Here is a 23943-nt window from a genome sequence, read left to right on the forward strand (position 1 = left end):
AGACAGATTTTTTCCTCCCACACACCTTCGTTTTGGTTGATGGTTGACCATTTTTGCAGAGGTCTCTGCCAAGAATAGAGTTTCTATATGCAGGAGAAATGGTGGAAAAATTGAATCTTTGAAAAACTGTAGATTTGAAGACGTAGATTTGGTAGTAAAGACTGGTCCAAGGGAAAGTGTCTCTGCCCACGGCAGGAAGGTTGCAGTGAGATGATCATTAAAGTTCCTTCCAGCTCAGCCCATTCTATGATTTTATGAATGTAAGGCTTAAAAGCAGTATCTAAAATTAGAACATCTAATTACAATGACATACAGAAATAGCGACTTAAAACTGAGAGAATTAAAAGTTCAATTAAAGTATCTTCTTTGAGGTATGTCTGCGTACTTGCTAATTGTGTTCATTTTGTCCAATAGTAATTATTTAAATCACTGCTACTCTGAAGAACGCTCTAATAGACTGTGTTGGCATCTTCCATTTATGTGAATTCTGTAATCCGTGTTCCAAGTAGTCATCCCAAATTCAAGAAATCCCACCCCAACCTAGTCTCTTTTGAGGCATTAATAGACAGCCTCAAAAATTGTATGTGTTTTTTTTAAGTGATTATTAGTGTTGCTTTCGTCATGTCCCTTCACCAGCTGAGAAGGCCTTCTAGACAAGTTTTGCCTTGGCAGTAACAAAGCCATTGACTTCAGCTGGTTGTGGAGATAAATGACACTGATGAGGAGTTGGGAGGCTGCTCTCCTGATAAATGCAAGACAGAAGAACCAGGTTTACCGTTTATTCTGCAATAAAATGACCATGAACAGGAATTTCAAACAATGAAGCTGGTAGAGCTGATTGGGAGAACGTACAAAGAATGCCAAAGGACTTTGTTTTCATATACCCCATGGTCAAATTAGGGCTTTCCTTTAACTAGCTTTTAATATTAGTGCTGGACCCAGATGATATTGCCAAAAAATGTGTCAAAGCTGGTGATTTTGTGTCATGGATGCTCAGATTGTAGGGATAACAGTTCCACCTGTTATTCACACTGCTGTCCCTATCAATCCATCTGTTCTTCTGTCACAACTCCTTGTTACTTTATTATTTGCTGTTGCGCTTCTTGATCAGAAACCTTCAGAGTGTAATTTTACCTACCATGGTGTAAATAGTAACTTTTTCTTTCAATACGAGTTCCTGTGTCTCTTTGGTGTCTGCTGTTAAAATTATCCCTGACACTGTGGGCCACTGTTCAGACATTTAATCCTATGAGGCACTGCCATGAGTTACTTAGCCCTCACTTCCTGGCTGGAGTGTGAAGATGTATGGAGATGTACCTGCTCAGGGATTTCAGGTGCAATATTCCTTCTCCTGGTCTTTACTATGGAAGGCTTATCAGTCACTAAATGTCAGCTTATTTCTTAGCAGAACTGCATTCCCTATGTTTGTTGCTGCAAAGATATAAACCAAAAAGGGTCAGAGCAAGTTCAGAAGTTCCAAACAGACACCCAAAATGCTGTTTTGGTGAAAGAAAGGACAGAACTAGTGAGCCTTTGTCATTTCCTATATGAAAGGCAATGTTATTTTCTTGAGCTTATGGAGACATCAGGATGTGGCCTTGTCAGATAGTCTAAAATTCTGTTTCAAACTCAAAGCCTCATGAAGTCAGGAGGCTTTATTCCATTGCTTATTGTTTTTTTTTTTTTCCAATCAGATTATAAATATTTGGTGACTATAGTATTCATGGAGAAAAAGAAAGTCTTCATATTAACTTAGAAGGGATGTTTAATGCAGACAAAGTTGTTTCATGTCTTTCTGCTAATAGTATAAAGTTTATCCACAAATTCACCTTTGAACCCTGCTCTCCTATATGCTGCGTCATTATTTTGTGTGTTAGAATGATCCCTGCCCAAAGAGTAAACCACGTTTTGCGTTGCTTGGAAATAACAGATGCTGGAATCAATTTTGACAGGTAGAGGTCATAATAGGGCGTGCATTATGCATGTTATTAGCAAAAAATAACATTTTTGAATCTCTGCATGAAACTCTGAGCATCTTTCAGTGTTGTTTAGAAATGCAGAGCTGCTGTCAGGAATACAAGTAGTTTACTTTTTTTTTTGTTTCATTGTCTAATGGATATTCTAATTTATTATGGACTATGTTAATTCTAAATTGTAGCCTCCTTCCTTGACTCATAACTATTAGATGAAATACTCATATGAATGGTACGGTTTATGAAAGGTTTTATTTTTCTATAATGTAACCTAATTAGTACTTTATAAATCTTGACTCTATCATGCTTTCTATTTTTCTCATGAGCTACAATTTAGATCACCAATTTATGTTAGTTCTGTGACCCAGAGCCTGACTATGAAGACTTTTCCAGGAATCTGCGTTTTTTTCCTGGTTTTTGGATGAAGTAAATTTTAGCTATTTATCAGTGTCTTAACTGGAAAAGTTTGGTTTTTGATTTCAATATTGGAAACTACTGGGCTCTTTTGTATCTTTAAATTAGAAAGTTTCCTGATAAAAAACTCTGTCATGTGCAAATCTGACTTAATGGAAGCCAATGGTATTTTTAACATTAATGATAATACATAGATGAAATCTTGATCTTGTCCTTTGTGTTGGAATTTTACCCTCTTTGTAACATGCTAATGAGTAACATTTTTGTGCCAGACATGTTTCCACAAGTTTTCTGCCGTTGTCAGATACTCTCACTACTGTAGCTGTGTACATTGCAATGGCAGTGTCTCTAAATGCTTAACTTATTTCACATTTTAGTCATTAATGCATAGAGGTTCTATACTGTTTCTGTCACAAATAATCCATAGTTATACTCTAAAGCATTTCAGGTTTCTGTAGAATACCACTTTTTCTTGTCTGCATTACTGAATTACAGCAAGTCCTCAGGATTCTTAATGAGTATATTTGTTATGAATCTAGGTACCAATTAAAAACGAAATGTCAAGATAGACAAGGAAAATATCCTAGATCTTGCCCGTCTGAACTTCTGTAAAGCAGCTGGTTAACTGCCTCAGAGGAATTGGTCTCTTATGAGAGGAAGCTAAAAGAACTTGGCTCTTTTAGCCTAGCAGAATGAAGGTTAATAGGGGTATGATTGCTCCCTTTAACTCCAGTATGAAAATAAATGCAGACAAGGAAAAGAACTTTGCAGGCTCCTGTTTCTAAATGGATGTAAGTTGGCCGTGAACTAATTTGCACTGAAAAGTAAAAGGTTCTTGTTGTGGTTTAACCCCAGCCAGGAACAAAACGCTAAGGTGAGAAGACTTGTGGGTTGAGATAAAGACAGTTTAAAAGCTAAAACAAAAGCTGCACAAACAAGGGGAGCAAAAGAGAAAATTCATTCACCATGTTCCTTGGCCAGTCTGGTGTGCAGCCATCCCAAGGAAAGCAGGACTGCATCGTTTGTAATGGTGACTTGGAGAGACCAATGCCATCACTCCAAACATCCCTTCTTTGTCCCTCACCCCACTTTATATCCTGAGCATGCTGTCATATGGAGTGGCTTATCCCTTTGTCACTTGGGGCCAGCTGTCCCAGCTGTGTCCCATCTGAGCTCCTTGTGCACCCCCAGCCTACTGGCAGGGTGGTAGAAGAAGCAGAAAAGGCCTTGACATTGTGTAAACAAACCCTGTTTTCATCATAAATTCAAACCATAGTTAGCCTCATACTGCCTTTTCTGAAGAAAACTACCCCAGCCAAAGCCAGCACAATTTAAATGCACAGAGGATAGAATTCTAGAGGGAAAAATAGGAGCAAACAGATTTGCTTTAGGGTAAGCTTGTTAAACTCATGGATTGTTTGAGATGGTTGATGTGTTAATGATGGATAGGTCTGGATACATCACACCCCAGTGTTTGTCTTCTGTGTATGTTAGGAGGTGACAGCTGACCAGTTTCTGCCCAATTAAATGTCCACCAGCTCAATGTTTATCTGCTTAACTCTTTCTGAGCTACTGTAATCAAATCTGTAAGTGCGTGCTGAAAAGGAAGTTAAGCATTCTGTTTGCAGCTTTTTGACTCTTTTCCTCGATTTATTTTTTTTTCTGTACCCCACTTATTTTTTCTGTCCTTAATGGTGGTCTAAGAGAAGTTCTATGAGAAGAACATGTACCAATGCAAATTTAGTTATTTCAGAATATTATGTACTGGTTTTTGATTGATGATTCAAAGATTTCATATAGTCTTTTGTTCCTGGAAAAAGGGATTTTAAAAAAAAAAGTTTAAAATCATATGACAGTGATAGGTCCTTTTGATATTTTCATATAACTGGCAAAACATATTAGTTGTGCACTCAGTGCTTTTATATCTTTGATTGATACAGGCTGTGTGTGCATGTGTGTTGCTATTGATCCTGAAATGAATATGGCCCTTAGTGACTCAGACACTCCTGTTGTTGGAGAGTGAATTTACCTTCAGCTGTTTTACTTTCTAGCTATAAAGTGCACTTCAGAATCTGAGTCAAATCTAAAATGTGCTAAAATAATTAGCATCAAAATATAATTTCCCTTGTTTATTCATGCATTTTTTTATCCATGGCCTTGAAGCTGGCACACTTCATTATGGAAGTGTCTGAATGAAAGAATAACATTGCAGTGTCATTGATTACTGTGCATTGTTGCAGAATACTGGAATCCTGGCCTTGTATCCCTGTTATTCCAGGTGCTGGTTTATGTGAGTGTGGTGGTGGTGGTGCACATACATTGTGCTAGGCAGTAAGTATTCATAGCAATGACAACCCTGAGCACAAGGAACTCCTAAGTAAGCCAAAGACAGCAATTGGATAAAATAGGTGTCAAAATTACTGTAGAAAATTAACATTTCTGTGTCACCGTAGCAGAGACCAGCTATAGCAAGCAAATGAGTGCTGTAGTTATCACAGTTCCTGTAAGCACTAGAACAAACAAGTTTCAAGGAGGGTTCTGAAACAAGAAAATAAACTCCATTAAGGCTGTAACCCAAAAGCCTATTTAAATGACAGGATTATTTCTAGTGATGTCAAGAGGTGTTAGATCAAATCTCCCAACATTGCATCTGCCAAGGTAACTTTATAATCAAAATTGCCATAGGATTTTACAGAATCAAGCATACTGAATTATGCACGAGTATTCTGGGCGTGGTCCATTTTGACAGGATTTATTCTGTGTTACCTTTTGAATAATTCTGCTAGTTGACACAGCACAATTTCTCTTTTTTTCTATAGTTATCTTACCCTGGTTTTCAGAGATGCCAATAATCATAATTACCAGTGGAATAGAAATAAAAAGTACTTTTTTCATGTTTATGATTAATAACTTAAGCATTATAGTATCTTTAAAAACTACCAGGATTTTCGTTGAAAAGTATATGATTATTTCCTGAGTATATTCTGATGAGCTCGATCCAAGGGTGGAGTTCTAAGCATCTTATATATGCACACTAAAAATGTGATAAACTATATTACCAAATACATGGTTTTATAATGTGAATAATATTTTGTGCATTTCTTTTGACATCCATGTATGTCTCTAAGATGAGTACTTGCTTACAGTTTGCTCACCACACGTGCAGAACTACAGTTCATGTTCTGATGGGAGGTTTCCTTGCATTAGGACAAAGCTGTCAGCTTTAGGTAGACACTTGTATGCAGCATTATTTCTGTTTGCCATGCAGTGCATGGAGCATTTGTTGATGCTGCATCAGTATATGAGAGCATGAAAGCCTTCAGTTGAGAAACAGAGTAATGTCTAGTACTTGCCTTGGTGAAATAATGGCTTATTAATAATGAGGTGCTCATTTTAAGCATGCCAGATAACTTGCAGAAACAGTAAAATTTAAGGTGTCATTTGGCTTGAGTAATTTAAGAACTGGTATTACTTTGCTTAATATTTCATCAGCACTTAGGATTAGTATTTATTCATTAATACGGAGAGTAGTAATTACTGAAGGTGATCTCTTTCATGTTTTGTACAATTTAGAGGAGATCATGGATATTTCTGTTTGTTGCCACCTAAATTACAGTAGTGACCTTGCAACAGAAATAAGTCTTCTGTGGGCCTGCTGATCCTTTGTTGTTAGAATGAAGTTAATGATGACCTTCCAGCAAAAAAAGTGTTAAATATGTCAGCCCAGTGACCTTGACTTTGCAGTCTGTCACTCTTACCTGTATTTATTAATATACATTCTTACCAAACTCTTACTTAACCACAAGCTGTCTGGTTAAGATTTGAAATTGATATACCCACTTAATGGTAATGATTTTGAAAATCCCATGTTTAGTTAAAACCAGGAAAATTATTCTATAGTTTTTTAGAAAAGATAGAGAGAAAATAATTAAAAATAGCTCTGTTGTGGTAAAATGCTTTCCTTGGCAGTAAATAGAGTGCAAAAATGCCTTTCTAAAAGCCTCTAAATCTTTAATATATTTGTTACGGAGTGTGGGTGGTGCTTCATTTGATTTCAAGTACTCTTATAGTATCAGAGCACATTCTCTGAGTGCAATACACTAGCTGTCCATAATGCTTAAAATGTTGTAATTTTTTAAAATGCTGTTAAAATTATAAGAACGTGATGTCACAGTATCCACAGTTTTATCTTCTGACTGAAGATACAGGGACTGCCCCCCCATTTGATAGACGCCTGTGGAGGATTCTTGAACTGGAGTCATAAATAGTGCTTTAGTTCTTTGTACAAGAAGACAGAAGTGGGTTTTAATTTAATTTAAAAAAAATTAAAAAAAAATACTCAACACAGCTTAGTTGTCTAGATGCAGTCTGTATGGATGTGGAAGGACTACTGTGCATCCAGAGTTCTTGTCTTGAAAATGAAACCTTCAGCTGATCCAGGCTTTGCTACATGCACGCAGAAATAATAACATGATTATTTTTTAAAAAAAAGTGTTGTGGGAAACCTCAAAGAATTATGATCCTGACTCTTGTGGCCATGTTCACATCAGCCATAGGTTTTTGGTCATACTGTTCTAAAGCAGATGAGATTATCTAGATTGGTGTCTTTAATACTAATTCATTGCGATCTTTGCCTTGAACTACAAAGATAGCATTAATATTTGAACCCTATGCAGAGCCAGGGCTGCACATGTAGGGGGAAGAGTCTCCATAGGCATGAAATCAACTTCACCCCAAGTAGAAAGGGGGATAGAGACACTTTTCCAAAGTAATTATTTTCTACTTGGTTGTGCCTGGTATAGTACAAAGTACTAGTGCCTTAGTCATGTACCTGCTAAAGACATAATGTTTCTTTCCTTGGTGGCTCTCCTGGTTTTCAGATTCTATAAATTGTCATTAAGTTAAAACTGATTCTGGCTTTTGGGATTTTTTTCTGTTTCACTGTTACTCATTTTTAATTTTTTTTTTTCAGGTTTACCAAAAATGCAAGTCATTCGGAACTACAATGGAATCCCACAGCCAGCAGCCCAAGATGGGCCACCACTGCACATCCAGATTGGGGACACTATTGAACTCATTAGAGGAGATGCACACAGCTTATTTTGGCAGGTACTGTATCATTTAACAAATAGCTATATTCTGTTTGTCCAGAAATCAACTTCTTATTGATATATTGCTATCCTAACTTCTTTTCTTTTTGAACAACAGCAACAAAATCTTTGTGTTTTATCCAGATAAATGTCTTATACAACTAATTTTGCTTTTAAATTGCCAATAGTTCCCATATGGTGTGAATTGTCATTCTTGCAACCTTAAAGTAAAAATCCCAGTGACTAAATCTGCGAGAACATGACATTGGTGGCAATCCTAATGAAATTATAAAAGTTAAGGAGCGTGTTTGGCACAAAAAGCAAAGTTTTTGTATTTTCAGTGTCTGATTTTCTAACGCAACATAAGTAAAAGCTATGTTGACAAAATCCAGTTAGTGAATATTAGATTTATAGGGAAGAGAAATAGCTGTGCAAAACAGAACCACACCTAAACTACTTGGTGGTGGCTCAAGTCAGTTAAAGATAGGGATTTTTTATAATCATGGGAAAAGTATATTCTGTTGATGGCAAAATTTGCTGTCACATGATTCACATCACTACTATTGTTACTAAAATTTCTTCCTAAATGAGAACTATAAATGTTGAAAATGCTGACTTGCATTCACTTTAATAGTAAATGCATTACAATGTGTCTCGTTTTTCTTGATTGCTTGCTTAATTGTTTGTATTATTGGATATAAGGAAATAGAGCTAAATAGAAGAACTATCAGGAGATTAATAGAACAAGAAGTGGAAAATATCTGTCTTCTTGAATTGTTTCTGTGTTGATCTTCCTGATTTTTTTTTTTTTTAGCTGTAATAAGGTAATGAATATAATATAAAAACTTCCTGGTGTATTTAGTGAGTTAGGTCATACTTTTTCTTGGGTTTTTTTTGGCTTTTGTTTTTCTGGCTACAGTTAGGATGGAATCTTCTCCAAACTCTTCAGGACTGGATCAGTAAACTCTTCCTATGTCACTGTAACATCCTGAACATTTAATGGGGGGAAGTAATAAGCAATAGAATTATTTTAATCAATTGAAAAAAAATGTAAATAGCTGTAACCAAACCACCTTAGACCCTCCCAAAAACCCTCCAAAACCCAGAAAGCGAACCAACTCCCCTCGAACCCCCTCCCCTCCCCCCAACCTGTTACTTAGCAGACCATGGGTATTTCGCATCACTACAAATAAATCTTTTCAAATGACAGTTTGGCCTTTGTAGTTTTGTATGTAGGACTTGGTTCTGCAAGGTCTAGAGTTTTAATGTGCAGAAGCATTTAAACCTACTCCTGACTTAGGACTGGCTAGAAGGTAATCATCTGACTTAATACAATTAGTATGAGCCAAAATTCTGCTACCGTGTGGGACTGATTCTATTGCCATGTTCATGCACATCTGTCAACTCAATTTACTGGAAATTGTCTTAGAGGTTGTTTGTGATTATCATGCTAAAGAATTTAGCTAGAATCTCATTGTGTTTAACTAGCAGAAACCAGAAAGTGTGTGAGGCTTTTCCCTAGAAGCCCTAGTAATAGATTTGAATTCTAATGGAAATTGTCATCTCCATTAGCATCATTCTGGAGTTTTTTTTTCTCTTTTGTCACAGAATGCTTAATACAGATTTTTCTGAGTCTTTTAATGACATCTTCATTTTAAAATGCATAAGAAAGAGTCTGCAAAATGCAATTTATATTGAAATCTTTAATTATTCAAGAGGCCTTTTAGGGTAATGTACAGCTGACCCACCAGACTAGTATTACAATGGTTTTTCTAAGTTGACCATTTAGAAATTCAAGTGATTGTAATAGAGAAGTATGTGTGGATTAGGTAAAACATTTTCATTCTTTACAGCACATGAAATAAATAATAGAAGTTACTAAGCAGTGTTTGAGCTGTAGCTGAAGTGCAGTCAAACATGTGTTGATGGACATTAATATGTTTTCCTCAGTGGTTGGTCTTATTGAGTGTGGTATCACTTGCTATTCAGGTATGATTAGTATTGAAAATAAGTATCACTCGTATGGCACACTGTTTCAGGGCTCTGCTTAAAATTAGATCTATATTCAAGAGGGATTTGTGTTTCAGGAGTAAATAGAATATATGGATACAAATACCTATATTCAAGCAGATGATGGGAAAGGGGATGAGAAAGCTCTGCTGAACACAGGTTGAAATCTGTAAGACTGACACTTGTTTGCACATAATTATTTTTTAAAATAGCGCTGGTATAAAGCAGTTTTAGCTTAAATGCTGCCTATGTGCTTTTCCCTCTCCTCTGCTGCCTGTGTACTTCTCTGTATTTTTGGTTAAGGTGGCAGCTACTGTGTGTGAGAAATTGTGTAGTGATCTCCTATGGAGAATGATGCGCTCACTTATTGTGCTTAGGATAGCACCAATCAAAGAATGTTTTTTTTTTTTTTTTTCATAAACCCTTGCTATTTTTTTTTACATTCAGCTCCACTCTGTTGAATTTTTTGAGTTCTGTTTTCTCTGGCGGTATTATGGTAGAATTACACATTTAGTATTAAAGAAACAAAATGAACTGAAACCCTGAAGAAATTTCATGCGTGTTAATGAGGATTTTTCCCTTTTAAATTTTTTTTATGTAGCAGGTATGCCATCAAAAATAAAAAAGAAATGTAATTTGCAAGATTTTAATGCTTGTAAAGTACTCATGCTTAATCTCATTGCCAAATGCTGAGCGTTTATTATAGTTACAGTCAGTATATTACATTTAGTGGAGGTTAAGTGTTTATGTGCTTTTAAAAAATTAGTTAAATTAAAACATATGTTTGCCTAAATGCATATTTTGATGCTTTAATTTTATGAATCTGTGTTCATGAATTTAGGTATGTGCTCTGTTCTGCTCTGAAACGTGTGCTCACTGCCAAATATTTCTAGGAATAAAAAGATGTTTTTAAGGTGTTCTTCAAGAGAGCTTGGTTGGTGTTGAACTGTGTGTGAACTGCTGATGCATGGATTTGTGATGGTCAGGCCACTTCTGGTGTTTAGGAGCCAGAGTAAATTGGTGGTCCTGCACTTTGGGAGGGCAGCAGTTGTGTTGCGGGAAAGGCTCAGTTTGGGCTGTGCTGGATGGATTTCTGCCCGTGGTCTCCCAGTTGTGTGGATGCATCTACAGCATCTCAGTCTGTCATAGTCAGAATCCTCTTTAATTCTGTCAGTATTCTCCTGCCCAGTCAATTTCCATTGATGTGCTCCCTTATGGAAATGCTTACCGTAGTGTCTGAATTGGCTGCTGGATCACTAGCTCTGAATTCCCACTGGAGTTTGGTCTCTCAGGTGCTGCAGCCACCAGTGCATGGTGGTGTAGTCATTTTGGGGATCTGCAAGGTTGCAGGGTGGCAGCTTTCTGTAGAATGCCAGCTGAGGAGGAAGTAACTTGAAAGGAGATAATTAACATTAATGAAGATATCAGACACTGGCAGACATTGACAGAATTAGGAATCCCATCCCATTTTCTGAGCTCCCTTCTTGCCTCTCATCTCTCAGAGCTTTCAGATCTATCACTTATAATTATTTCTTAATTATATTAAACCCCCAACAAAGCGACAACAAAACCCACAGAAATATTGAGCAACACTTTATTAGAACAGCATTTTATTTTAAAGACTCTTGGATGTATTTATTGTCATAAATTCCTCGGTGTGTATTATTATTTACTGTTACTCCCAATTATGTCTCAAAAATGGATTTTCTTTTTTTTTTTTAGGGAAGAAATCTAACAACAGGAGAGCTTGGATTCTTCCCAAGTGATGCAGTAAAACCTAGCCCATGTGTAAGTACAATTACTTAGTTCTGTTTGCCACCTTACAGGAAAACTGCCTAGTTCATTAGTTCATCAAGATTGATCTTACCTTACAAAAATAATACTGTTTCTAGTTCCTCGGTGCTTTCATGGTGGCTTCAGGATTGCTTAGAGTGTTCTAACACTTTTGGTTATTGGATGTAAGTAGGACATGTCAAGAAAACAAGTTTGATAAGCAGGTTTAACTTTTGGGAATATTAATAAATTGAACTGTCTGAAGAGTTTCCAGAGTGTAGATCAAATACATTTTATGTGAAAGTCCACTTTCTTCCTTCCCCAGCAGGAAGGTAAGAGTGCTGTGGCTCTAATCTATTCCCCAGTCACTTTGGGTTAGAGAGAGGGATTACAGCCTAAGTAGTAAGTTTAAAAATTGTAAAACTAATATAAAACTTTGAATTCTGACTGCCTGAAAAATTTTCTTTTTTCTTTAGGTTCTTACCTGTCTTTATTTCACACAACAATCTTCTCGATCTAGAAAAGTTTGTGAAAGTAATAAGAAAATTAATTTTATAATATGTACTCAAGAGTTTTATGTACAGATGTGATGGTGCATTAATATACTTTACACTTGTTCCTCCTCTGCCCTCTGTAACCTTGTACATCAAATTACTGACTTCCTTTTTTGAGGTTAATTGATAAAAACCCATAAACCCTGTAATGAATCCTATTCCTTTCTTTGCTTTAAGGCAGTTTTCACTTACTTTAACCTGATTCTCAACAGTTTGATTTATTAGTAGAATTGCTTTTGTTACAGCAATTGAGATATGCCACTTCAATGGCTTTCATAAGTAAGTGGAATCAGCTCTTAGTAGCTGCATTTTGATGTATCTTTGGGGCTTATTGTGCCTTAGTTTCCAGAACAAGTATACATGAGATCCTAAAGAGTATAAGCATATTAAAATACCATAAGACTTCTTCAACACCCTGTATTTCCAGGATTTTGTTTGAACAGGAACACACAGGCTATTTGTAGGTACCAGTTGTCTTAGATTGGGTGTGAGATCAAATCTGAAATAAAGATGAAATTGTTGTGTGAATTTAGCTTTCATCCCTCCACCCTTTGCTTATTGTTAAATTTATGAATTTCCTACCCCTTTCTTATTGTTCAAGGGTGGATTTCCCATTCCATGGTGCCATTGTGTAGTGTCACTGACTGCAACTGTAGCAGCATTTTTATGAATCACCAATATACTTTAAAAGCACTGGCCGTGAAATATCTGAAGTTAGGAAAAGTGCTGCTGGGGTGTTGTGGTGGTCTCTTTCTAATGGTAAAGCTTTCTGCCAAATTTAAAATATACTATTTAGAGGAGTATTGAAAATAACACAGTTTCACAGAATTAATAAATACTATTCATGAAATGTTACCAACTGGTGTCATGATCAGAACAAAAAGATAAATTGATGCTTCACCACTGTTAACTTGGAAGGATGAAATATAAACATCTTATTATGATAAATGATGCAGTTAAAGATACTGAAACATCAGTCGGGTTTTAAACATGCTCTAACTTTTACTGTTATTATTAAGTCTAACAGTCTTTACAACCATCTGATATAAAAATGCCAAGAAACAGCATAAAATCTATATATCAGAAGACTTTAGGAATGAATATTGAATGAAAAACTGCTGAGCTCCAGAATATCTATATTCCAGACTTTTCACAGCTGTACCTATAAACAATTTTTTCCCTTTAAAATAAGTAGTATATGTCAGCAGACATTTTATGCACTATATGAGTAATATCTGTTTCTTCCTAGCTTTCCTCCATTTTTCTAATTTCTGTACAGGCATTGGATAGTTAAAGCAGTGTGAGCCAAGAGCTTCTGGAATAACATTTGATTTTTATCCTTCTTTGTGCCAATGAACAACACTTGCTACATGAATATATTTGTCCATTCAAAATTTACAAAAGCCGCTACTCATCTATCATTTAACTGCTCTGGAGGATGGACTTACACCATCTTTGAATTTTTATATCCTTCTCACTTTGTTAGCACTACTTGACAAATTCAAAATATTCAAAAATATCTCGCAACATATAAAAGCTTTGTAATTTTTGAAATTGTCACCTTGAAATGTGTCGTTTGGTTGATCCACTGAAACATTTCTCTTAGGAATTGTTTGTCTGCATATTCATAATCTGTTAACTTTTTGCCAAGTCTCCCCATTAGAAGCAGAGCTGCCTGAGCAGCACCGTCAGTGTCTGCGGGGATGTGAAAGGCCAGTGCTGTGACACCTGGCTCTCTGAGGTGCCCCGCTCTCCTGAGGGGTTCACATGCTGCCAGCACTGCAGGTGCTGCTGTGAAAAGAGCCCTTTGTCTACACTGTTTGGGAATAATCCTTTTTCTCTCTCAAGAACTAGACTAAATGACTGTTTAATAGCTGTTTAGATGTACTGCTGCACAAGCCAAACACGTGAGCCTGGTTTCATCACAGAGAACTTTAATGTGTTCCACACTGAAGTTTATTTCAAGGTCACATCTAGAGACTTGACAGAGATCTTGGTTGATACCTGAGGTCAAGCTAGTGGGAGTTGCAATTGATTGCAATTTCAATCAATTTAAGTTTATAGGCCTTTACAATAATATTTTCCTGACTTGATTTGTTTTTGGAAGTCTCTTTTGGTGACATTCCATATATCATGAATAAAAAATTATGAGAAGAATGTTACTGTAATTTCTTCCCTATTAGAGTCCAGAAAATAAAACACTCATTGGTTTTATTTGAAGGAAAGAAAAACAAAATGTTTGCTTACCTAAGAATATGTGACCTTAAGTTATAAGTGTGTGAGATTTATGTTAACCTTTCTCTAAAATCCATTTTTCAGCATTGTGCATTTCACACGTTTAGAAGAGTAGAGCGATACTGAGTTACCACACACTAATGGGAGATAATCAAGATGAAATGCTCATTTTCACAGGAATTGCTTTACTGTGCATCCTTTGCATGAACAAACATTACCTATGCATATGTTTGTGTACCTATAACATCCATTTTGAAAGCTGATTGCAGTTTGCTTAATTTTTAAATTTAATTTTATAATCAAATGGCGTGCTTAGCAAGATACAGTGCAACAGTTACCCAAGTCAAATACGAAGGAATGAATGATGTCGTACAATATAAGTTGTGGAATATCCTCGGGTCTCTCTGAGGATTATAGACCGTATTTCCCAGTAGACAGTCAAAGGGCACACAGTCCTGAACACATGAAATGAATTTTATACTTTACTGTAAATTGGTTGCATATTTTACTGATACTTTTCTACAATACGCAGCATTGAGCTATTTTGTGTATGAAATTTGAATATAGGCAGCGTCAGAAAAGCTTTGAACAGTTCTGTGAAGTAATAATACCCAAAACAAACTGTCACAGAAGAAAAGAGCTTAAAATATTCTGTACTATATTCAGAATGATATGGAATATTTGTCCTTTATGATAACTTCCTTTAAAGAAAATAGACTTGTAGACAAATTAGATCATCTGGATATTGATAGTTATATCAGTCTAATTTCTGGTTTTTAGAAAAAAAAAAATTGATCCTTATTCTCTGTATCTTTTGACATCTTAGGTTCCTAAGCCAGTAGACTATTCTTCACAACTGTGGTAAGTCTTTGTCTTGTCTTACAAGAATCTCTGAGAGAAACAGTCACAGAAAGCAACTGTTTACTACAATTTAAATTATATTGGTTTAACCTTTCTAGGCTTCAGAAGACATTGTGTTTGGGAAAGCAATACCATGTGTTGCCTAAAAGCATTTCTGATATAATGAAGTGCTTAATGATGTTAATGTTTTGTTTACAAGTCTGTGGCTGTACAGCCTTAGTCCCAGAGGTCTGGAATAGAACAATAAGAGATGATTATAAAATGAAGTATGGAAGTATATCTTGCATGTTGAGTGAATAAAGGAAGGAATAGTGTTAAATACGTTTTCTATCATGAATAATTCTGCATTTCCTTAAAAACCCCCACCAACACTGAAGCTGTAGAGATACAAGTGGCACCTGGGGATATGGTTTAGGGGTGTCTGTAGTGGTGCAAGGTTGATGATTGGACTAGATGAATCTTGAAGGTCTCTTCCAACCTTGATGACTCTGTGAAAAAGGTGGTGTATCAAAACTGCAACCACTGCTGCACCGGGGTTTATGGAGTGTGTGAACTCTTTCCCACGAGTCAGAAAGGACATGGTGATTCTGAGAGAGCAGAATCATCACTTACGTTCTTTCACTGGTTTTATGCTTTGTCATTTAGACATTAGTTCTAACTTCCTCTTAACTTGCCAAAAGTGAAATTAGATCACATCAAAACAAATACTGATTTTTTTAATAACAAGTCAAGTAAAATGTTTATTTTTTAAAATTGGTCTTTTGAATTAATTTCTAACGTTTGGTCTATTTATGGTTTTGTTAGCAGAAAGCGTATTACTGGCATTAGTCTTTATCCTCTATGGATTTTTAATGAAGAACTGTTTTTTTACCTAAAGCTCCTTTCTAATTGGTTGTGATGTATTGGTGTGAAATGTTACATAGTGGTGGTCTGTGGTGGTGACAGTCTTTGTAAAATGGCAAGATAAGCATTATTTCCCTGGAAGCTAGGTCACTTTCCCCAATTAATAATTTAATCTCTGTTTTTGCAAATGAGTGTCTGTTAGCCTATCATGATGCCCTACAGAAACCACAAGGCAAAGCAAGGGCACAAACCCTCTTACACAGCCAGGCTGCAGAATCAGTGATTTATTTGTCTGAGCTTTCAACACTCAGCATCAGCTTTTTCAAATTCGGATTTTTTGGCGGATTTATTTATTTTCCTCTGGATATTTGGTATGCCCTTTACACTTTAGTCTGTAGAGGTTATGCATAATTATGAAACCAAATAAAATATTGTCTTGTTTAAATACCAAATTTTCACACAGGTCTTTTTTTGACCTGATCTACCTCTGGTGGCTGATTCTCCCTTCTGTTGCAATAAATCTCCCTAGAACCCAGGGAGGCTCAAAGGTTCTGGACCACTGTTGTATTGTTTCACTTGCAGCAAAAGATTCAGATATACCAGTTGGTTTTATGAGCTTTTCAAGCCAGTAGTCATTCAGTTGATGCTTGGGCTCGAGCATTTCCTTAGCAGATATTGTATTCAATATGCATATAAGTACTTTTCTAATTTAGAATTCCACAAGCCCCAACCATGGAATTTTTTCATGTTTTATTCTTCATTCAGAAATCTGGAAGTGGTATTCAGTTGTAATAGATGTATTCTTCTTGGTCTCCATGACATGTAGAATATTTTCACTCTCTATTGCATATTTAATAGAGCTTTGGAGCTTTGAAAAAAAATCAAAGGCAATTTTTATTTTCCTTGTTACAGGTTTGCTGGAGCAATGGAACGATTGCAAGCAGAAAGTGAACTAATTAACAGAGTAAATAGCACTTACCTGGTGCGGCACAGGACCAAAGAATCAGGAGAATATGCAATTAGTATTAAGTAAGTGGAAGTGGAATAAGAACTCAAGAAACTATTCCTTTTCCCATTTTTGTCTAGATATTATTTGAAGTAAATACAGAAAATAAACTGCTATTTCCATGATATACTTAGATGCAGCCTTTAAGAGAGTCAATGAAGGAAAACTGAAGTTGCTATCAAAAAATACCCAGGATTCATAGAAGGAAAGAAGCAATGGCTTTAAAATGCTGATGTAGCAAATTTGGGCTACAAAAATAATGGTGGAGCATGTTGGGGAAGAGTAAGCATTGTTTGCAGTACAGTGTGATCTGTTTCATTGGCTTCAGTCAGAAGTCAAAGCCCTTTGCATCTCACGCTATTCAGTACAATGTGGGTTTACACATTTTGTGGGTGCAAATTATTGTTTGCTTTCATGTTGTTTATCAATATGAATACAAAAGCAGAAAGTACATGGGAATTCCCAATTAGGATAAGTAGTTAGCTGTGACTTTTTTTCCTGATTACAGATTACTTCTTTAGCTGTACTTTAATAAATATGTTTGGTTGATTAGATGTCAACTTTGTTTTGGCAGAGATATACATTTTGTCTTAAGAATTTATGTGTGTGGTGTTCTAGGGGCATGCCCTCAGGTAATTATTGATTGTGTCTGATTAAAAACACGTTTATATTCATAAGTTATTCATTGCCCACAGGTACAATAACGAAGTGAAACACATCAAGATTTTAACAAGAGATGGCTTTTTCCACATTGCAGAAAATAGAAAATTTAAAAATTTAATGGTAAGCATTGATTAGCTTTTTAACAGTGTGAGATTTTCTTTGTAGCTGTTTCTGTTAGAGAGAGCTACTTTGGTTTGTGAAATTCCAGAGAGCCACGAGAGTGAGAGATTTGAATTGTGTCCACTCCTACTAATGGAATAATTTTTTATATTTATGGTTTTAGCTCTAAGTGATAAGTTTATGTGCTTAAAACCACATATTTATTTTAGGACTGGACTGTGTCCCTTGTAGTGAAGTGGAAGAGAGGAGGAATTTGAATCCTATTTATTAGCCCACTGTGAAATTAGGCTGAATCTGGAAAGGAGAATTTGATGTCTTTGGAAACCTTGGGTTTTAGGAATCAATTGGATTAAAATTTATGCAGCAGCCTTCCTGCCTGCATGCTCAAGTATGTGAAAATGCTAAGTAAAAATGGACGATAATACAAAACAAGAGCAGGATGAAGCTTTAAGGAAGCCTTAGAAATTATTATAGTTTAACCATAGATACTCTGTAAAACTAGAGCATCCTAGAAGATGGGGAGAGATGAAATGATAATCTGTAAGTGCTCATTAGAACAGGAAGAACAGCAAATTTCTTGATGAAGAATGCACCAAACTTTTTTTGCACTCGTGTCTTCATTTCACACTTATAAGCCAGTGAATTGTTTAGTTTTAGGGCTGGGGACCCTGAGATCTTTTCATTGTTTAGCAGCAGAAATCATGGTGTTGCTCACACACTCGAGGAGGAGGCTGCTTAGTCTGTGAATGCTACAAAGGATTTGTTGGAAACTGAGTTTGGCAAACACAGCAGCTGGGGTCCCATGCTGCCAGGAGTCTTCTTATGGCAGTGATGCAGCTTAATGCACTGGTGCAGGTTCCAAAGTAAAGCAGAAATACAAATAAAGGACAAAGCTGTATGAAAAATGAGCAAAAAACAATTTGCATAGCATCACAGAATTGAGACGATGGATGAAATTTGTAGTGTAAGGACCTCACTGTGCTACCAACTTAGCCTTGCTAACATTCAAGTAGGAAAGAATTATTTTATAACACAGATTTAGAGCATTATGAATTCTGCCCTTGAGAGTTAAATACACAAGTGGTAGTGTGGTGTTTGTACGTGCTGTGGAACAACTGCTTTGTTCTGGGCAGATGCTAGAGAAAAAGTAACAGTGTTTGAAAGAAAAGAGGAACAAAAGTAGTCTGAGTAGAAGTGGGAGCAGAAGAGAGACAAAGGCAGCATCCATGGAAACGTTAAGGAGTGATCTGCAGTGACACAGTGTTTTCTACAGCTTTGGAGGGGAAAAAAAGTGGAAGAGCTCTTGTGTCTACTTTTCATAGTACATTTGAGAAACTTTCACCAGAGTGATAAAAATGTGCTGAGTGTGTAAAACAGGGTGCAGTGAAAGGTCAGTTTGGCTGCTGCTGCTGTGAATCAGGGTAGTGTTACAGGCTCCTGAGCAGCCCCATCCATGCTGGCACAGACTGCTTGCCTTACTCATCTGTTTGTAAGCTTGCTACTGTGATTTGTGCAATTCATGTTTTAGAGGCCAGTTGTCAGTCAGCTGTTCTCATGGAAGAATGGAATTAAAACCTAAGCTTTAAGAGTAACAATCTGTGACATGAAGTGATTTTTTTTTCTTTTTCTTTAGTTTAAAACCATTTTACTTTTTTTGCCAACAAACATCTCTCCATTTGGAATTCTAATTACTTTCACCAAACAACACAATTCTTACAGACTTACACTGCGCAAAAAGATAACAGAAGTTTGATACTAATTATTTCCCATTTATTCAGATATCCTACTTTGAATGCTACTTACTTACAAATCACACACAGTATTGCCTTGGTAATTTGAATATCTGGATATTCAGTGATGATATGGGAGTAAATTTCATTGCTGACATTCTAGTTTGTAGGATGTGCTGATATCAAACAGCAAAGCCCAAAGAGTTCTTAGTATGACTGATGTAGGCTATTACAGGCTAAATATTTGGGTAGCTTTTTTTTTTTTGGTTTGGTTTGGTTTGGTTTGTTTGCTTAGGTTTTTTGTGTGGTTTTTTTTTTTTTTTTTTTTTTTTTTTTTTTTTTTTTTTTTCCCTTCCCCTAGAAGGAAGTGATTAAACACAGTATGATCTCCTAATTTTGACTTAACCCTGCCTTGGTCAACTCTGATTTTGGAAATCTAAATATAACTAAGTGGAATGGAGTGAAGGGTTTACAGTAAATACATTACTTTGTGCTTGTGTTTCTGAAGAGTGAAATCCCACATTTGAATGGATCAATTGAAGTACATTTGCTTTGAATTGTCCAGTCACTTTTAATCTTATCCTAGCTCTGTGTACAAACTATGTGATATTGACATTTCTAGGGCTAATTCAAATATAAAAGTCAATGGCAGGGGTTGAAGATTGCCAAAGAATAGCATTAGCTGTCAGAATTTTGAGTGGTGTTGCCTTCTTTAGAGCAGGAATTTGAGTAACTCGTCTTCTTGGTTACATAAACTATTTCAGCTATTCTTTTAAATTTACATATATGAATTTTTGCATATATGTATGTAAAATATTCCTGTGTGTAGTTATGAATGCTTATATAGATGTACACACAGATGATGAAATTTTTGAATTGGGTACAAGCAGAATGTGGAATGCTGGATTTTTCAGTCAGTGTGCACTGTCTGACACCCCCCAAGCCTGCCCTGCCTTGGAAGTTTTACATCGTTTGTGTATCTGCACATGAAGTTGCTGTTAACTTACAAACCATGTGCTTTATTTCAGATCTGTGTACTTACATTTGTAGATAAACATAATTTATCATTGTAAAAGAGATTTGAGAAAGCAGAGGCATTTACTGCTCCATCCTTAGCAAGCAGCTGACCTTGCCTTCTGCCTGACTCCAGAAAAGCAAAGACATCCTCAGCCTGACTTCAAGGAGTAGCAAACGTTGACTCTGACAAAAAGATTTTACTTCTCTGATTTTTGGGGTGTCTTTTTTTGTTTGTTTTAATTTTTTTAAGTGGCAATATGAAAGCTGTCAATTTTTAGGGTACTTCATATTTTAAAAAATAAGCATGTTCTATGGGATGTATTATAAAATAAAGGTACTTGCATAATAAAACTGACATTGGCTGTACACCGGAATGCTGAACAGGATGTGATTTCAATTTCCAATGAAAGTCTTTTTCCTTTCTGAAAGGAACTCGTAGAATACTACAAGCACCACTCTCTCAAAGAAGGTTTTCGAAGTTTGGATACTACTCTTCAATTTCCATACAAAGAATCTGAAAACTCAGTGGGACAGAGGAGTAACAGAACAGGTGGCAATGGTGAGGATTATAAATTTCTGTATATTAATTTCTGCTATATATATATATGTATTATACATATAAAGGACAAGGTACTTGGAGTTTCTTCATCTTGCATTTTTTGACATATAACCAATTACTATGGCAATGCTTTTAGCTAGGATTTTTTGAAGCTAAGCAGATTCAGATCTGCCAGGAGATTTATAAACATGTCTAGCAAGCTTGTCTTGCTGCCAAACTTAAAATCTCCCCGATATTCAAAAAGTCTATTAGACATGCTGGTGAGAGATTAAACTGCATCTTGCCTAGTTTCTTAGGAAATTTGCATATGTGCAGCTACAAGTGTTAATATCTGTGACAATTTCTAATCCTTAAAAGGGGATTTAAATAAATCAGTCTTGTAGCATAGCCCTATGAAGTAGCATCTCAGTAATACCAAATAATTGTGTCAAAAATTTAGATTTATTATATCATAATTATTTTCATGCGTGTTTTTTAACATTGAATGTTTATTAAAGTTCCCTTACTAAGCTCCTGAAAGTTAATGAACTACTGTGCAAAGTAAAAAGCAGTTAAAAAGTTGTGAAGTTTAGAAATAAACTCACAAGGCTTGCAATGCATATGCTGTTCTTTATTTAAGCTATTACAATTTAGGTGGAAGTTAGCATGATTTTTAGGACATGGGCAGGTTCAGTGTTAACGATAAAATCTACTACATCACTGGCCTCTGGAAAATACATAATGTTTCTGTCAAAGAGCAAATACTAAATTTGCTGTTCCGCAGTCATTGGCTGCATCTTTGTACTGTAACAGATAAAAAGGGGAAAAGAAAAATTAATGGGGTTTTAACAACATGAAGACTGCTGTAGAAGCCCAAAAAGTCCAGTCTAGCCTTTGTGGTGATGGTGGTGGCTTCGTTACTTTCATTTGCTGTGTTTGTGAGCTTTTGTTTACTTGCTTGCCTCTGTTCCGTACAATTTCTGTAACTTTGGAGGCTTTCTTCCTCTCCTAATTTAAGTGAAGATAATTTAGGACAAATGATTGTAAGAAACCAGTGTGTCCCTGGGCATTTAATTTACTGTCTGTACCTCCCAATTCCTCTTCTTTCCATTTCTGTTCTCTTTCACCTCTTCCCAGGACTTCTGTCAGTTGTCTCTTCTCTGTGCTCTTCATGTCCATTCCTGGTGAAATTCTCTGCCCTGTCCTTTCCTCCCCCTTTAGCTTGTGGTCTCCCTGTGCTTCTCACTTCCTCTTGCCATCCCTTGTGTTTTCTGCACCCCTTGCCTCTGCACGGCCCTGAGGCTTTAATTGTTGACAGGACATGTCCTGCTTGATTTACTTTGCGTTTGTTTGAGTTATTATTGGCCACGAGAGAACCAGATTGTTTTATTTTTTTTTTCCTTAGGCCAGTTAGAAATGTATCTGTACTGTCCACAGACTTCATACCCTTCAAGAGCTCAATAATTTTCGGCTTTACAGGATACAAGATTTATGGTGCATCCTCATTAACTTCAGTCATCATACAAAAGAAAGCATCTTCTTTTACAAGATCTTTTAGGCAGTATGCAGGAGAGCAAGAGAAATGACTGAGGGATGCTCTCATTTTAGTCAAGGGGATGAGGAAGAGCTTCTCTGCTGCAGTAACTATCAGCCCTTTGATATCAGCTTCAAACTGCTGGTGGAAACTGCAGGTTTTGTGTTAGACCAAACTGACCTGAAAAACCTTTCAATTCCCAAACTCCTTATGTAAAATCTAACAGATTTCCATAATTCTGTTGCTTTATCTAGATTGACTCAGAATGACACTTCCTTTAATGGATTGGACAGTAAAATGTGTCACCATGAGTGGGGTGATTTATTTGTTGGGGTTTTTTCTTGTTTGTTTTGTTTTATTTGTTTAACCAAAATGTCCATGATTAGCAGTCCATCTGTGGGTCACTCTGCTCAGTTTTTAAGCTGTCTTTTTCGTTTTACAGAGCTGATGTAAGAAAAGCGTTACATCTAGGCTGTGTGAACCCTGCTGGGCTGAATTTAGAAAGAATTTGGGAAACTTTAGGCTGCGGTTTGATTTAGTAGAGGAAGCAAATAAGTTGTGTGGGGCAGCAGTTGGACATGGAGTTTAGTCACAGCCCTCAGTGAGCACCACCACACAGCTGATTTTTTTGATCTCTTCCCACATAATCTAAGTGCAAGAAAAACAGTTGTTGGAAGGAAGCCAGGCAGAGTAGCTGAAGAAGGAGAGGGGCACTTCCCCATAGTTTTTCCATTTTGCAACTGCACAGTATAGGGCTGAAGCTAGTGAATGCAGTGGGTTTTTAGCTGATTGAAAGCAGGATTTGGGTTTAACACAGTATTCGCATATCTGGATTTTTCAATGAAGCCATCTTTTGAAAAGACGTCAGCCTTTTTTCCAAAACAGCTGATCTTTAGGATATATAACAAATGAGTGGGAAAAGTATTTCTAAAAAATGTTAGTTGAACCACTGAAGACTTTGACAGAGCTTTATCATTTTCTGCTGCCAAGGTCTTTGAGCTGCTGTGAAATTGAATAGCAATATTGAATTGACTCTACTTCCTAGAAAAGAGTGAAAAAGAAGTGTGTTATTTTTTTTTGTATTTGTTATGTTTTTATTTGCCCATATGGGAAGAGCAAAACAACTGGTATTTCATTTAAGTTGTAATTTCTAAGGTGAATCATAATAAGTCACCTTGTAACTTCTTAAATTTTCAGGGAATTTGATTCCTGCTTCAGCATCTACTTGATTCTTAGAATAATGTTTTAGAATAAAAATCACTGTTTTAGTGGGATAGTTATTTTGCCTTTCCAGATTTTTGGCTTCCCACTTGGGTTGGAACTTTCCTGTTCAGTCTCCTTGTCTTGCAGAAATCATCTGTGGTGTTCTCATATTCATTGTACACTTTTGATGTGATTGTAAAAGCCATCAGATACTTACTTTTGTTAAAATAAAAATTCAAGTTAATTGGGAAGATCTTTTGGGAACTGGTATATTCTTTCTTCTTCATTTTTCAGTCTTAGTCTTTTCTAGACACAACACAGTATGATCAAGTTTTGTTTTGCTACACAGAAAAATACTAATTCTTACATTAGATTACAG

The 23943-nt window shown here is 36.2% G+C and overlaps 1 protein-coding gene across 3 annotated transcripts in view; it reads left to right on the top strand.

The window, feature by feature from the left end:
• VAV3 (vav guanine nucleotide exchange factor 3) overlaps window positions 1–23943 on the top strand; it is a 149073-nt gene that overhangs the window by 113168 nt on the left and 11962 nt on the right. For 2 of the 3 annotated variants that reach the window (XM_066192329.1, XM_066192331.1), the window contains 6 exons: window positions 7360–7496; window positions 11210–11275; window positions 14876–14910; window positions 16666–16782; window positions 17455–17542; window positions 20719–20848. In XM_066192329.1, coding sequence (XP_066048426.1) covers window positions 7360–7496; window positions 11210–11275; window positions 14876–14910; window positions 16666–16782; window positions 17455–17542; window positions 20719–20848 — 573 coding nt within the window. Of the gene's footprint in view, window positions 1–7359; window positions 7497–11209; window positions 11276–14875; window positions 14911–16665; window positions 16783–17454; window positions 17543–20718; window positions 20849–22232; window positions 23816–23943 lie in introns of those variants that run through there. The other variant, XM_066192332.1, reaches the window with a different exon arrangement.

Source organism: Chamaea fasciata, unplaced genomic scaffold (assembly GCF_029207755.1).
Source record: "Chamaea fasciata isolate MVZ Bird 193981 ecotype frontalis unplaced genomic scaffold, bChaFas1.0.hap1 SCAF_10, whole genome shotgun sequence".
Classification (NCBI taxonomy): domain Eukaryota; kingdom Metazoa; phylum Chordata; class Aves; order Passeriformes; family Sylviidae; genus Chamaea; species Chamaea fasciata.